At 41.2% G+C, this 16,462-nt stretch overlaps 1 protein-coding gene across 1 annotated transcript in view; it reads left to right on the top strand.

Annotated features, from left to right (window-relative positions):
• The window catches only part of hipk3a (homeodomain interacting protein kinase 3a), a 28,355-nt gene that overhangs the window by 8,359 nt on the left and 3,534 nt on the right, over positions 1-16,462 (top strand). Inside the window, exons 5-17 of the mRNA XM_005739154.2 lie at positions 9,211-9,334; positions 11,241-11,360; positions 11,925-12,011; positions 12,157-12,341; positions 12,492-12,654; positions 13,005-13,128; positions 13,271-13,365; positions 13,562-13,716; positions 14,012-14,173; positions 14,262-14,630; positions 14,797-14,958; positions 15,083-15,357; positions 15,627-15,661. Coding sequence (XP_005739211.1) covers positions 9,211-9,334; positions 11,241-11,360; positions 11,925-12,011; positions 12,157-12,341; positions 12,492-12,654; positions 13,005-13,128; positions 13,271-13,365; positions 13,562-13,716; positions 14,012-14,173; positions 14,262-14,630; positions 14,797-14,958; positions 15,083-15,357; positions 15,627-15,661 — 2,056 coding nt within the window. The remainder of the gene's footprint in view (positions 1-9,210; positions 9,335-11,240; positions 11,361-11,924; positions 12,012-12,156; positions 12,342-12,491; positions 12,655-13,004; positions 13,129-13,270; positions 13,366-13,561; positions 13,717-14,011; positions 14,174-14,261; positions 14,631-14,796; positions 14,959-15,082; positions 15,358-15,626; positions 15,662-16,462) is intronic.

The following is a 16,462-nucleotide window of genomic DNA, read 5'->3' as shown; positions in this document are numbered from 1 at the left end:
GTGCTGTATTGTTACCATAGCGAAGCTCTTAATAGATACAGCCTCACCACAGTGGTTGGGTGGATTTTTCTTTTTTCTGCTTTTTTGCTTAATGTTTTTGGGTTTTCCCTGGATTTTCCAGCACCATGGATAATGGCATTGCCAACAGTGTGGCTTTGATGAGAATTCAGATTTTTAAAACACAAAGAAACCCTGAAAATGGCAGTAAAACTGAGGTCATTTTAATGAGGCCCAGTATGAATGTTTTGTTCCTGGTGTTTACTGGCATGACAAAGAGTCTATATTTATCCACAAAAAAATGAACAGATTGGTGTTTTGTCTAGTTCTAGTCTTGAGAGCACTGACCATAAATCACATTAGACACTCACTGAAAAGAACTTAGTTTCAAGGCATTCACATATCACCTAATGTCAAAGTGAGGGCAGACAAATAGCATAGCCATAACTGCTTGTATAAGTACATTTTCTTAAATGTAAAGTTAGGGCCTTTTGTGACTAGCTTATGTAATAAGATTATTGTGATTTGAGATATTATATTGGGCCATTATTAGCAATGTTTGTGTAAATTTATGGTGAACTTCCTTTTGGATGCTGCTGCTAATTGCGTTGGTAATTAAACAAAAACTTATGACTCACTGGGTAATCTGTGGTTCAAGTGGTAGCATGTCCAGTAATTAAAGGTTGGGTTTTTTGATCCTCCTGTTTGCATGTTCAAAAGCCTGTAAAGGAATATGCATTCAAGTTGGATAGACTTTATAGGATCGGAAATTATATTCTTATAAAGATTATCACATCCATTTTACATAATTTGTGAGTGTGTACATTTTATTTCATCTTTCACTGTCGGCGTCAAAGGCGCAATATGTCAACATAGTTTGGGTTTATCTGGTAGTGAGCACCATGCTTGAGTTGAGAGGGTGATGGTATGAACTTGAACTTTATTGATTTCCCCTAAGCCTTGCTCTGTAACTAGAAAGTTGTAGCTGAAACATTTGTGCTCATCATGTGCTTATGTGATGTTGCCATAGTAGCATGACACAGCAGGGCCTGTTCTGTGCTGTGGGGGTTGTTGACGTAAAACCACCTCCCACAGTGAAAATGGAGCATTGGGCTATGTGAATAATTCAGCTAAGCAGCTCAGGTAGAAGTAAAGACGGCTATCATCTTAACACAGTTACAGATCGGGGCAGGGTGTGTAGCCTTCCTTAAGCTAGGTGTGATGTCTTTGCCACTGAAGTGATGTTTTACTTTGGCGCCTAGTGTCGTACATCTTGTACATGTAGATATTCAGATGTGTCTTTGTCGAGGTCTAATTTGACAAGAGTCCTAGGCAGATCTTGAGCTTCTTTTCAAAATGCAGTACCCATATGTTGAGTTAAGTTGCTGCCTCACCCACGTTGGCACAGTTTTACAAAGTAGGGCTAGAAGATGACTTTTTTGTTGTTGTTGTTGGGTTTTTTTTATTTGCCGTTCTCTGTGGAAGTAAAACTGTGGAAATCAGTTGTAACCATGTTTGGTATCATGTTTCCTAACTGACATTTAGTCTGCAGGGAAACCTGCCAGTGAAGTCCATACCTGATTCCATGATACGTTTCTTGTACTTTGAGTGAATAATATATGATACTCACATTAAGTGTATGTATATGATAAAACATTAAATACATTCCCTGTCTCTTGTTTGCTGGTTCCTAATTTACCTGCACTTCTCTTTTTATATACTGACCCCTTTTTCACCTGTGTGCGCTTGTTTTTGTGTGTATGTGCTTATGTGTACACACATCTGCGTTAGGATTGTGTAGCATAGACTCAAAGTTGTATTAAGATATTTGAAGGAATTTTGTGATGATACTTCTGATTAGGGCTGCACGATTTTGCATAAAATGAGAATCACGATTTTTTTGCTTAGAATTGAGATCACGATTCTCTCACGATTTTCTTTTCCATGATAAATATTTATTGCACTTATTAACTGCACATCAACTTCGTAACAGTTGAGACTGAACATAAAAACAATAAATAAACATAAAAACAACAAATATCTCACGTTTTGTTGTTGCCGCAAAATGTTGTACTGCTTGAAATTCCGTCTCCACCGTTGCTCGACACTGCGTGTATAGAGCAGGTAGTGCAACAATAAAAAAATAGTTGCGGGACGGCACTGTGTAGCGTTTGTCTAGGGTGTTGATCATTTTCCTAAATCCCTCGTTTTGCACAGTGTTGATGGGAGCCGTATCTTTGGTCAGGTGATAAGTGATAGCCTCCGTAATTTCTTTGTGCCTGCGGGAGTTCGATGTGTATAGGGAAGCGCTGTATAAGGTTCCCGTTATTGATGTTTGGGTGGTTGACCGGGACGGATTTTCTCCTGTCACTTTCTCGTCATCCCTGACGTGCTCTCCGTTGTTTTTTCCCTGCAAATTTTAGCATCGCACAGCTTCTGTATCACGTGGTATAAGGCTCCGCCCTTGTCATTTGTTGAGCAGGAAGAGTGAGCGCTTGTTTTCATGCAGATTACGTCCCAGATCAAAATGCGGTACAATCGTCGTCTGTTGTTTTTTTTGTTGTGTTTTTTGTTTTTTTTGTTTTTTAAATCGTTGTCATTTGGAAATGAGATCGCACATACGTATGAATCGAGATCGCGATTTTCTAACGATTAATCGTGCAGCCCTACTTCTGATGCTATAGAAATAAAAACAAACGTACTTAACTGACTTAGTTACTGTTAAGTAACTAACTTAACTTTGTAGCTCTTATGCAGCCTGCTCAATATTGTCACATAATAAAACTGAACCTAAAAAACATTTTGTACCTGGGAATCTTGAGTTGGGATTTTTTTAACTAGCTGCTTAAAGCCCTGCCTTTGCCACCACATAACCAGTCATTTCCGTCCACCGTTTCCACTTCCTGTTATATGGACTGCCAACTCCAGCAATGCTTTAAGTGATTTCTTTACTTTTGGGTTTCGCATCACCAGGTGCCAGCATCTCTAGTCTTCGTTGAAACTAATTTGTTGTGTCTTCCTTTAGCAGTAACGGCTTTCTTGCATATTTTGCAACGTACTGTGCTTTGTTAGAGGTTGTCTAAGTAGCTGCCTTTTTCAGTATTAAATCATCGTTTTGACATGTCTGGGCTTATCACATTCTGTGGATACTAGGGAATGTAAACACACGGCATCTCTATAACACTGATTTCGTGATATGTCAGTTTTTTATCACGTAAAATTGTACACCTGTATTGTATTATATGATATGATAGTATACACACCTAATCTGCGTAGCTGTGTGTCTGTGTGGCAAGCTTATTGATTTTTCTGGGGACTCCAGATGGATTATTTATGCTACTGTGTGGTGAAGCAGCTGTTTGTACAAAAATCTGAAACTGGTGTGTCCAGAGCTACACTTAAACACAATTAAACTGTTACACTATATTTCTAATAAGCTAATAAGATCAGTTTTGTTGTTATGGCTATTGATATTATTATAAACACTGGCTACTGTGTTAGTGTGAATGTTATAATAATCAGCCGCATACAAATGCAGTTTGTGTAGATAATAAACAAAATCTAAGTGAAAATTATTGTGGTGTTTAAATGCTAATGAAGTAAAACAATGATAGTGGTTACATTCTACAAAGCAGTGAAATGTAATCATGTGAACAGGTGAATAAATGTCAGGTAGCTGCCATTGAGACGATATTCAATATATCTGAGGCTGATCTGGATGACTAAATAATATAATTGTCATTTTATTTGTTAGTTGTTCCTCCTTACTAATCCTGTAATGTAGTCTGCCATAAAGTCACCACACCTTTACCATGGCTGATGATATCTGCTTATGTCGAGTACCAGTCAGTCATGTCAGCTTATTTGGCTGCAGTTTTGCAGTTTAAAAAACTCCTACAAAATACAAATAAAAACTTGGTGTAGCTAAAGTGAAATGCCTCAAAGCTGCTGTCACTTTGCTCATTTGCTTATTTTACACTGCATTAGCTTTCCCTCTAGCAACCTCTGTGCTGCTGACATTTGGTGTAGTACACAGTGTACTGGATTGGCCACAGATCACCTCATTGTCAGTTTTGTTTGAGCCAACTTTTTTTAGTCCAAGATCTGACCAGCGTCGGGTAATTTCCTCCCCACCAATCCACACATTTGTGCAGAAATTGTGTACATATTGTCACTAGGTAGGATAAAGCAACTGTGTGAGTAGTATGGCCTTAAGTGTGCGTGTGCATGTATCACAAATATGGCCTTGTAGATGCTTGATGGAAGGAGGAAGTAGCAAAAATCTGTTGGCATGTGTTAGTTGTTGTCACAAATGAATGACAGGCATGCATCCATTTTTGTAAAGTTGTGGCCTGAGAACTCATTGAGTCGCCTTCATATTACTTACAAGTTTGTTTGTTTGGGGTTTTTATTTTATTTTTTTACAAATTAGAAGCAAAGATCAGTTAGTCTTAAGGAATTGTTACAAACATTTTGAAAATGCAACAGAAAGCAAAGACATGCTTCAAATGTTGCTGCTCTGGTTGACGTGTTTCCTGCAACATGAAATGCTGCCGTTGTTTGATATGTAATCATGATGAATCAGCTCTGCTTGCAGTTTGTTCAAGCACAGGGTTCACGTGTCCTGTACCAAGACCCATCACATCAACATCAATTAAACACGTGTCCAGAGAGAGTGAGTGTGTGTGTGTGTGTCCATAGTTATTTCTGTTCTCTGAACACCGCAGCAGTGTGTTGCCATACTGTATGCACTGTTTATTCGTGTCGTAGCTGCTGCTTTCTAGTGAGACTAGTTAGTTCTGGAACCTGGTTTGCCTGCCAAACACCTGTGGGTGTGTGCGTGTGTGTGCGGGAGTGTCAGCTGTGTGTTGTGTGATGAGCTTTTATAGATCTGGAAGGCTGCCGCTATTGCTCTGGGGGGCAACAACAACACATGCATGTGCACATACACACTCCTCTCTTCAGGTTTATTTTTGTGTGTCTCCATCTCTCCCTTGACCATATGCATGTGGACTGTTTATTTTTGCTATAGGCCTGTAATGCACAGCTGAACTGAGTTTTTGCTTGTGTAGTTGGTGGAGAATAGCATCTTGTATCTTCCTTAGATAAAGTGACAGAATGAGTGGTCTAGGGCTGCCACAAACGATTATTTTGATAGTCGACTAGTCACCGATTATTTTTGCGATTAGTCGACTAATCAGATCATCATCCATTGGACGTACAGCTTATTGCACCAGCAGCATCTGGTCTTATATAACTATCATTAGCTTACAGCTTGAAGTGTTTGTGCTAACTAAAAATAAAGACAAGATGATAGTTTATTAATTTTTAATGAAATTTGCAGATTGTTTCGGTGAAGTTTAATAAACTCCTTGCTTTCTAAAATATAACAGGACACCGGAGTATATTCTCCAGCGTCTCACACTTCTGATAATCAGCTGTCTGCTTGACAGTTTTAGCTGTGCAAAAACTATAACTTTAATATCAGCCAAACCAATTTACTCAGGAACAAATTAAATACTAAAGAAAGCCAAACAATAACATTTTTAAGTTATCTAAGTGACTTATATATATGTTTAACCTGACTAGCGAAAGACGGCGGTGGGTTTGAAAATGATTTGCCGGGAGTCCGGTGTTCTCACGGCTCTAGTTAGCCTTGCCCCCGCCTAGCTAACGAGCTAGTGGGTAACAGACGTCTCCGAAAACGTCGGAGCGCTTTTGAAAATATGCGGTGTCTTGATAAACTGAGCAGATATTTGAGGTTTACACAGCTACATTCAAGCCTGAAAATATGTTAAACGTTTATTTTGTGACCCAGAAAGAATAATAAGAGTAAAGTTAAAACTAACTAGCTGCCGCCATTGTTGACAACTGCGCTGGGCTGCGCTATGAATTCTGGGACACAGCTTCTTCTTCTTCGGGGTTTAACGGCAGCTGGCATCCTTGTACATGCAGTGCTGCCATCTTCTGTTTCAGTCCGTTATTACACTCTTAAATCCTACTACTCATTCCTGCGTCCTTTGTGATCTTACAAAGCTTCAAACGATGCGTCGACTATTAAATTAGTCGTCGACAATTTTAATAGTCGACATAATCGTGACTAGTCGACTAATCGTGGCAGCCCTAGAGTGGTCTTAATACTGACTAAAATTTAAGTGCAGTTGAAGCTTACCAACATGGGCTGTACTGTCTAAACTGGAGGGATTGACTCTTCCGTTTCAAAATGTCAGCCTCGAGGAATCACTTTCAGGTGTAGTGGAGCCTTTCCCATTTACCATACCATTTAAGCATCAACACTTGGGTAGTTTATAATTACTGTAAATCATTACTACTGACTCTAGATTTAATAGCAGCTAAGAATAGACACAGTCACCGAAGACTTTTCAGTTACTTACTGGTACCTTTACAGATGCCCTTTTACCTTCAGGACTGCCTTGATTTTGTTTTTTTTGTTTTTGTTTTGTTTTTTGTGGCATGGTTTGAACAAGCTGTTGTTGGTGACGATTTGTCTGTTGCACATTTATTATGAGAACCTCCTGTTCCGCCACATCCCAAAGGTGCTCTATTGGATTGAGATCTGGTGACTGTGGATGGCATTAGAGTACAGTGAACTCATTGTTATGTTCAAGAAACCAATTTGAACTGTGTGACGTGGCATATTATCCTGCTGGAAGTAGTTATCAGAAGATGGTTATGTTGTTGACATAGTTTCCAACAATACCCAAGTAGACATTTACACATTTGCACATGCTCAGTTGGTACTAAAGGGCCCAAAGTGTGCTAAGAAAATAACCTTCACAGCATTACACCACCACTGGACTGACCTGTTGATACAAAGCAGGATGGCACCACACTCTCATGTTGCTTGTGCAGATGTTGCAGCAAAAATTACGATTTCAGGAGACAAAGCAATGTTTTTGGTGAGTTCATACAAATTGTAGCCCATCTGATTCAACATTTTCACAAGTGATTATTTAAGTTACTGTTGTCTTCCTATCAGCATGAAACCGTCTGGAAGTTTTTCTCTGTTGATTAATAACAAAGCATTTTTCTGGGTACTTTGTCCTTCTCAGACCATTCTCTGTAAAGCTTAGAGATGGCTGTGTTGGGGGAAATCCCAGTAGACCAGCTGTGGGACACTGCTACGTTCAGTGTCACTAAACTCTGCTTTCTTCCCCTTTCTGGTGCTCAGTTTAAACTTGACTGTGTGTACGTGTCCAAATGCATTGAGTTGCTGCCGTGTGATCTGTTCTTGACTTTAAGGAAACAGCAGAAGCACATGGGTGTGATGACAGTTAAAACAAGAACCACTATTTCCTCTTCCTACATCAGAATAATACACTGGTTGTAATCTCCAGCAGCATTGTCTTATTTTATGACTGCAGTTTCTCAACAAGGGACATTATGTATCTATTTTTATTTGTTGTTTTAATAAGTATGAATCATTTTTTAATTATTATTTTAGTAAAGATTTTAAAAGTATTTTATTAGCCTTTCTGTTTGTTTGAAAAATGGTTGGTTTTTGGTTTGTCAGATAAAATCAACCACTTCAAGCATGTTTAGAACAAGGAAACCCACAATCACCGTCTTATTCCCTGCTACAGGACTGTTCTGTAAATGTTTGAGGCCATCTACCCCAAGGCTCTTTTTGGTGTTGCGTAACTGAACTTCTTCCTCCTGAATGAGCAATGGGAAATGGCAAAGTGTAATTTCCTGCAAGCCAAGGAGGGCAGAAAGCCTGGGCTCTGTAAAAATGAACTTGACATATGCGTTTGTGTGTCTACACACAAGCAGACACTCTCACAGACATGTACGCACAGTGCGATGACTGATGGCCCCATTTATCACCCAGTAATGCGGTTACATTATCGTCCTGCGTCCAGTTGTTGCTTGGCAACAGTCATTTTCCCTGTGGTCGTCACAGCAGTGGTTGCTGTTTGCAGCAGTGTTTCTCAGCTGCTGTGTCCAGGCCTGATAGAGCATTGTTTTCATCCACCGGCTCAAGAAACTACTGCAAGATTATGAGACCCAGTAAATTGCGCAAGTGGCAAAATCCATTCTTTGAAAGAGATTTAGTTCTTTTGTTGCCGGAATGAATGCACGTCATATGGATGTAGTATTTGGTTTAAGTTCTTAGAATATCCTGCTGACAACATGGTAACTGGTTCCTTTTTGACAGTCATATGCCAGGCAGCATGGTGGTATTCATAATGTTCCTTATGTATAATACAGAAAGATTCATTGTTGAAACAAAGTTTTTAACCATGTCTTAGTTAAACATGCCAGGGAAAATCGGTGCTTGCTTGGAAGTGGGGGGGGGGGGGGTTTGTGGAAAAAAGAAGTTTTCTTCCCACGCACAATGCTAATGGACGCTAATGTTTTTGTCACTTTTTATGGAATCAAACTCAAAGTAAGCTCAGTACTTCCACGCTTTAAACGCTGCACGCTCATACTCCCTCCCGCACTTGATATATGATCCATTGTTGATCTGCACACAGCTGTTGTCACAAACGTCGCACTTGCTAACGTCACTGTCATGAGACATTCTCGCAAAAAATCACGGTTTTAGTAACGCAGTAACGCAGCGTTCCTACGGGAAAGTAACGGTAATCTAATTACCGTTTTTGCAATAGTAATCCCTTTACTCCTTACTTGAAAAAAGTAATCGGATTACAGTAACGCGTTACTGCCCATCTCTGGTCATCAATGATGCTAAAAATGGGTACCAGCCATAAGAGATCTTTTTGCTGAAATACCAGAAAATTGTTCCAAACAAATAACAATTATGTGCCAAGTTCTTACAATAATCTGTTTTTCTTGAATGGTTTTCATGGTTCTGTCTTCCCACATTGCCACAACGGTCTTAGTTTCAGAAAAGTTCATTGTGTTCTAAATGTAACGGTTGATTATGCAACTAAACAGACAAGTCCAGAAGTGCAAGTTTCTCATCCACTAGTCCCTGGGCTGTCTTTAATGCCCTGGGTGTATGCTTGGTGTCTGCTGAGCTGTTTTACCTTTTTGTTCTCATAAACATTCCTGTTCAACCTCTTTTGAGCTCCATCCAACAAAAGCTGCAGCGGTCCCAGCCTTTCCACTCTTGTCAATCCATACTTATTTTGTTGTTCTCTGGGTTGTGTCAGTATGACCTGTTTGTGATTATACTTGGTGAACAACTCCCAGGCGTAACCTTTTCTTTCTCTTTTCTCTCTGCAGGGCTCCAGAGATTATTTTGGGCCTGCCATTTTGTGAGGCCATAGACATGTGGTCGCTGGGATGTGTGATAGCTGAGCTCTTCTTGGGTTGGCCTCTCTACCCTGGAGCGCTGGAGTACGACCAGGTGACTTTCCCCTCCCGCACACACGCACACAAATGCGCGCACACACATGCACACTCTCAAGGACAGAAAGCCTGAAGAGGGAGACCTTTCATAAATGAAGGCGGAATAAGGTGGAGAAAATAAAATTAAACCTAATTTTTGCAGAAAATAAATTTAGTGTGTATAATTCATTCTTGGCTGTGTTTTCCCAGGAGCCTAACGATAGTATTTTTATTACACAGTTAAATCTTCATTTGTTGTTGCTTCCCAATCTCTCTCCTGCTTTATGACTGTGGTCCAACAAATCCTTGATGAAGTCCACCTAATACTAATCTGGACTAAGTGAATCAGGAAATTGTTCCTGGCAGTGTGTGATTATCTTCCCACAGGGTTGGGCGATCTAAACTATACAACAGGGACCCTAAACGGAGTCCCCGGGCAAGGGAGAGGGAGCATGGGAACAGGCCCATAACACATTCACAGACTAGTGCAGGATTATCCAGCATTTGACCATAGTCAACTCATCGAGGTCCAGAATGAAGGCCATCATGGGTTTAGAAATTTGAAGGGAAAAAAGTGGGACACCGTTGTGTGTTTTGACATGAATTTCAAACATCAAATAATCAAACGTAGTTGTTTTTTTGTTTTTTTTTTTTAAAGAATCGATTGCTTGGTTGCCAAACCAAGCAATCGATTCTTTAAAATCGTCCCTGCTTTATTGTGTGTTCCTCAGTGTTTTTGGAGGTCCTTGTTCCTCTAGAAGCAGCTAATGCTTTGAACTGTCATCAGTCAGAGAGTAGCTGATAGTCATCCGCTGAACTTTGACAGCTCTGTATCACAGGGCCATGCCAGGACACACACTCACGCGTGCACATCGAGTCCCGAAAAGCATGCTGTCCTATGCCAAGGCTCACTGCAGTTCCACTCTACACAGCAAAATGTATTTATAAACATAAGCCTGATGGTAGACAAGTGCGCACACTCACACGTGCACACATAACACACACTTGTGCACACATAGACAGTGTGGTTGGCGTTCAGTGCACCATCAGCAGGTTCTCAGTCCAGTGCTCTCTGGCAAGTCGGTGTATTTGTTCTAGGCCGTAGACATGACATGTACACACATACACACTGTAAAATTGTTACTGTAGGATTTGTGTTTTTCATGGAATTTCTGGAGTATCGTAGTATTTAAGATGTTTAATCAAGCCTGGGGGGTCAGCTCAACCAATCTTGGTAAAAGACAGCCTACATCTGGGCAAGATGGTTTACTTCTGTGTTATCACACTGTGAAGGTAATCCCACCTTCAGTGGCATTTTAAAATGTCTCACAAATTAGTAAAATTAAGCATGGGCTGATAAATAGAAATGGATTTTCATGCTCATTAAATAAACATCAGATAGAAGCCTACACATCCCAATAAAAACATTGTGAAATTACATGATTCAGCTGTGTTAAACTTTGTGATTTCTTGCAGTCAACTACAAAGAAAGTTTGGACTTGTTAGTGCGAGGGGGAAAGGGTAAAATGTGGCCATCCTTGCTTACACATGGACTGAGAACATTTGAATCTGTCACTTTACATTTGAGCCTTTGATTACATTTTGTGGGTGAAGATTGTTATAAATAAAATGGTTTCTCCAACATGCACTATGGGGTACATGTTGGAGAAAGTGTTTCAGTCTACCTTATGTTCTTTTTAAAGAATAGTCATATACATATTTACACAAGCAGACTGCATCAGCTGATTTAAACTAATATAGAAACTGGGTAAAATTCATTACATTCATGATGCTCATGTTGGTGTGGTTTTATGCAGTGATTGTGTAAGTTGTTGTGACTGATTGTGACTTTCCTGTTATTTTCTTCCTCTTCCTTCCTCTGCCTCTTCCTCACTGCGTCCTGTCTGCTTTCTTGCACCGCTCAGATCCGGTACATCTCTCAGACTCAAGGCCTGCCTCCCGAGCAGCTGCTCAACAAGGGGACCAAGACCTCTCGTTTCTTCTCCAAAGAATCAGATTCTCCCTATGCATCGTGGAGACTAAAAGTATGTGCATTCAGATCCTACAAAAATAGACACATATATGACACAAACACAATGTCTGCCTCTTCCTGCCAACTACACGTCATTAAAAGTCAGTAATTGTTTATTAAAATTTTAGAAAAAAGTCAAGTGAAAGATCCTTGCAGTCAGGGAAAAATAAGAAGTGGCAGTACATTCCCAATAGGAAACAGCTGCATGATCTTTTCCAAACAGAACAAAGCCGGCAAACCCGGAGGAAAGCCGAAGGAAATGTGAAACTGTGTTTAGACTACCTGCTGAGCTGACTTTAAATACAGTTTAAATGAATGTAAGCCGAGTGTTTATCTGTACGTGTACTTTCCAGCAAAACTCAGTTGGAACAAGTTGCGCGTCCAGATTTGCATGCTGACGTGTATAGTTTGCTCTCCCTGCTATGTAATACTCTAACCTTTCATCCCTCATCTCTGAAATAAATCCAGTAATAATTTCCAAAACACAGAGATGCAAGCCCCTGCTTATACAAAAGTCTTAACATATTACATTTATGTGTCTGAAATATTTATCTTCATGTTCCTGTTCATCCTCCAGACAACAGAGGAGCATGAGAAAGAGACAGGACTTAAATCCAAAGAGGCCAGAAAGTACATCTTCAGCTGTCTGGATGACATAGCCCACGTGAGTCTTTATAAACCAAATCACTTGGATCAAATCAAACCACACCAGACACAAATAAAACACCTTACAATACAATACAAGTCTTACCTTCACAAAATATATATTTAAACCTAAGTTTGTGGCTGTGACTTGCTCTGTCAATTAGGTGAACTTGGTGCTGAGTCCTGATAACGCTGACATGCAAGCAGAGAAGGCAGACAGGCGGGAGTTTGTGTCTCTGCTTAAGAGCATGCTTTTGGTCGATGCCGAAGACAGGACTGTTCCCACCAGTGTCCTCAGTCACCCCTTCCTCACTATGACTCATCTTCTGGACTACCCTCACAGCAACCAGTAAGACTACGACAGCTCACAAGATGTGTTGATTTTCACATTCCTGTGTGCTTCCTTTCTCCTGTCTAACTTAGAGCACACTGGCATGGTAAAAATACAGTATGTACTCGTGAACCACAAACGTACAGCTTCCCTTGTCACCCTTACCAGTGTGCAGTCATCTTTCCGCATCATGGACATGTGCCACACTCGGTCCAGCAATGCAGTTTTTGACGCTCTCAACCAGAACACCATTCATTTCTCAAGGCCACCTCTAGCTCCCACTGCCTCCTCTGGCCTCCTGGGCTACAGCAACATACCAATCCACACTCAGGTGAGAATGTGCTAGGAATAGGTTTAGTCTGTCATTCAGCACAGCAAGTGCATAAATGCCTCTAAACATGTACAATTAATTAACATATTGTTTCTGTTGGCATATTCTTTAATGTTGACCTGAAGTTGCTGTAATGCATCACTGTAGTAAACTGGATTAAATATTTCTGTCACATTGACTTCACTGGCACCGCTGTCGTTATCTTCTTTTCATGGCTAACCTTTGTTGTGTCTCTTTGTCACCTCTCCTTTTCATTTCCTCTCTTCTCCTCTACCTTCTCACCTGATTTCTGTCTATCACTCACTGCTCTCTGCTCTGCCGTTGCCTCTGTGTACACGTACCTGAAGCAGGCTATCACCCAGTCGGCTCCATCAGTGTTGCATCCGGGGATAGCTCTGACAACCGGAAATGGTCAGTTTGGGTGCAGTGACTCATTCCCACCTGCCCTCCTTCTTTGTCCTCCAACCATGCAAGGTATATCGACTGTTCATAGCTTCTTTTGGCAGTTACACAACATTCATTTTATATTTTCTAAGAAGTAACTTTACCAAAATGGCATAAAAATTTAGTTATTGTGTAACAGTTTAATTTAATTACATTTTTCTGTTTTTTTAAGGCAACCTTAATCAGCCAGCAGGTTATTCTGTCCCCATGGCAACTCAGGCACCTCCTATACAACCCTTACCTGTGAGGCCTGGTGTAATAGCTCAGGTAAGCTCTGTACATGCAACAATAAGTTGAACTGTTAAAGAAGCAGTGGCAGACACACCCTGAGTAACTCTCAGCTCCCGTCGCCCTACTGCTGATGCGTCACTGAGTAAAAGTTCCTCAAAAACCACTTCTGACGCCAATGGAGATCAAAAGAAGATTACATAACATCTATGATTTGACTCCTTTGTCCCTGTAGCAGGCCTGGTCTAACCGGGGGCAGCAGCTCCTTGTCCCAGCAGCCTGGCAGCAGATGACTCCAGTAGGGCCTCCTCCCTCTCACCCACCACCACCACCACCATCCTCCCTAACCAAGGACACCACAGCTGGACCTCAGCGAATCAGCGACTGGGGGTGAGTCACAAAGACTTAAAGTCTGGGGAAAGTCCCTGCTTGCAAGACTTGCACTGGTCAACATTTTTCTGTCAAATTCTTTATTGGCATGTGTGCAAAAATGATAAGATTCATTTTGGGAATTACCAAATTATGTGCAAAGCAGGGTTGAAATATCATTACTGGAGTTCTTGTCATGAGTTGTAACTGTTTTTCTTATCATGTCACAGCATGTTTTCTATTCTCTTTATGCTTTTACCCGAAATATGGAGCTTCATGTTTCTCTTTCACCCTTTACTCTTAAAATCTGTAACAGGAAAGTGCGTCCACACAACAGCCACTATAACGCAGTGATCAAACAACCTCTTCTGACTAATCAGATGCCAGCGCTCTCGGCCCATCAGCCGATCAACATTGGCATAGCTCACGTTGTGTGGCCACAGCCAACCAATAAAAGGAACAGGCGCAGTCACAACAGGTTGGCTTCTGCTCCTTGTGCACGTCTTTGGATTTTAGATTCTCTGTCACTGATATATTAAACATTTATGAAATAATTCTGTTTAAAGGAACCTGTCTCACTCCAGCAACGTCCACATCACTGGATGTCGGACCCCCAAAATGGCTGATGCTGTTGAACAGGCAGTGGCAGGAAGGGAGCAGCCTCAAAGGGAGGTGCCTTTAGTGGAAACCAGGCAACCAGAAGTTCAAAACACAGATGAGGACGATGATGATGCAGAGGAGGAAGTGAGCTGCTTCAAAGAGGTGGCGACGAACGCTAATAGAGAGTCGGACTTGCTCAGGCAGCGAGATGTAGCGGTTCTGATGGCCGGCACTGACGGGAGCCCCACGCCCAGCGTTATCAGCATCCACAGTGATCTGACAGATGCAGAGGATGAGGGTGGGGAGGAACAACCACTGAGGTGCCGTCTGAATGAGTGAGTATAATCAGGAAAATGAACTCGTTCAAGCTCACCCTGCTTATGAGGGAAAACATGTCAGCTTCACGTACAACATTCTGTGAAAGTCCCTGCATTATACAAGAGACTACCTCTAAATTCGGCTGTTTCAGACTAAAAAAAAAATCTAAAAACGTCTCCTCAGGTGCAAAGAGAAGTGTGTGTGTGAGGCTTGCGGAAACACCAGTTTGTCTATGGAGAGAGTGTGCTCACTGAGCAGCCCCGACAGCAGCCTCAGCACCAGTTCGTTTGCCTCCAACTCTCTTCAGTCCAGCCCTTCAGTCTCACCATGCAAGAGAGCCAACAGGTAGCAGTTTACATCCTTCAGTAACTAAAAAAAAAGTTGCTCAACAGAAAAACACTGAAAACACTTTTAAGTAGCGGTTGCTTGAATCTTCTTTATGTTTGTTTGTCCCTCCCCTCCCGTTCAGCATGTCTGAGGATGATGGTCACGAGAGCGGCTGTGACACAGTGGAAGGCTCCCCCTCATCCGACACGTCGACTTCCCCTCGCGGCAACAGTTCCTATCGTTACCTTGACAACAGTAACCACAACAACCACCCGTCTTTGGCTGCTGTAGTAGCGCCACTACCTTCGCCTACTGTGCAGGGCAGGAGCCCACGTGGCATCAGGACAATGGTAGTTCCACCAATGAGAGTGCAGAATAACAACACTCAGGGGATAGAGGAGCGTGTCCAGAGAAACGGTCAGTGAAAACTGATTCTTCAATGCAAAGTTTGTCTATGTGTATAATTATAACCTGAGGTTGTTTTTGTTTTATTGAATCTTTTTGTTTGTTTTTTGTTACACGTACAGAGAGCTTTGTGCTGTTTTTGTTTTTCTTTAAAAAGTGTATAAAGGTGGAGTTTTTAAACAACCCACCTGAAATAGTGGTGGTGGTGGGGTGGGGGTGGTCATGTTTTTGGCCCAGTTGTGTGGTCTGTCACCTGTGCTTTGGTGGTGTTTGCTTTACAGGTCATTTGGAAGCAGTAGGGGCTTACCGCCCCCTAGTGGGTCATAGAGGCTTTAACAGGTGATCAAGAGACAACAGCAGAAGACTTTCTTCTAGTCTAAGACCTCAAAAGATGCATCCATTGTAGGCAATGCTAACATTGCCTCTGTTATGGCTTTCCCTCCGTTTGAGTTGAAACGTTCCTCAAAAGTTTTTCTTCTTTAAATCTGCATAGTCTTCCATCAGTGATCCACATTGTATTACAGTAGTTTCTAAAGGTTTACATAAAGACAGGACAGGATACTCTGTTGGATCCTACGTACGGAGGGGGAAAGGAGGATGCATTTGGTTTGGTACTGGACCAGAGCTTGAGTTTTTGCCGTTGGTTCTTGCTGTGCAGCAAAAGTTATCCTAAGACACTGACATGAGATCAGTTTCTATACCCAGAATATAATTTGGTATTATAAATGTGTTAATTGTGCAGTGAGTTTAAAACTGATACAAATCAGAGTCTGAGGATCAACTTTGCTCAGATGCCATTTTCTGAGTGTCCATTTTCCCCTTTGCCTGATTTTATGGATTTTCTTATCTGTTTAATGGTTCTGTGTTGTATGTGAAGATTCCCAGCTGTTTACATATATTCAGGAGTAAGGCTTTTTTTTTTTTTTTTTTTTACATTTTGAGTCATGACAGGTTAAAATATGTCATGTTAACTTAAATTAGTAATGGTCACATTTTGAGATGCCAAAAGTTTCATGTTCTTTAACCCTTTAGAGCCGATCGGAGCGGGAACGCTCTGTTATGCGTAACTATTTTTAAATCCCAGTAGCACTGCAACCACGTAAGCTAGCGCAAAAAA

The sequence above is a fragment of the Pundamilia nyererei genome, unplaced genomic scaffold, assembly GCF_000239375.1.
Source record: "Pundamilia nyererei isolate P.nyererei 1_Seehausen unplaced genomic scaffold, PunNye1.0 scaffold00089, whole genome shotgun sequence".
In the NCBI taxonomy this organism is placed as follows: Eukaryota; Metazoa; Chordata; class Actinopteri; order Cichliformes; family Cichlidae; genus Pundamilia; species Pundamilia nyererei.
The sequence above is the reverse complement of the archived record's forward strand: the minus strand, read 5'-3'. Positions and strand labels throughout refer to the sequence as shown.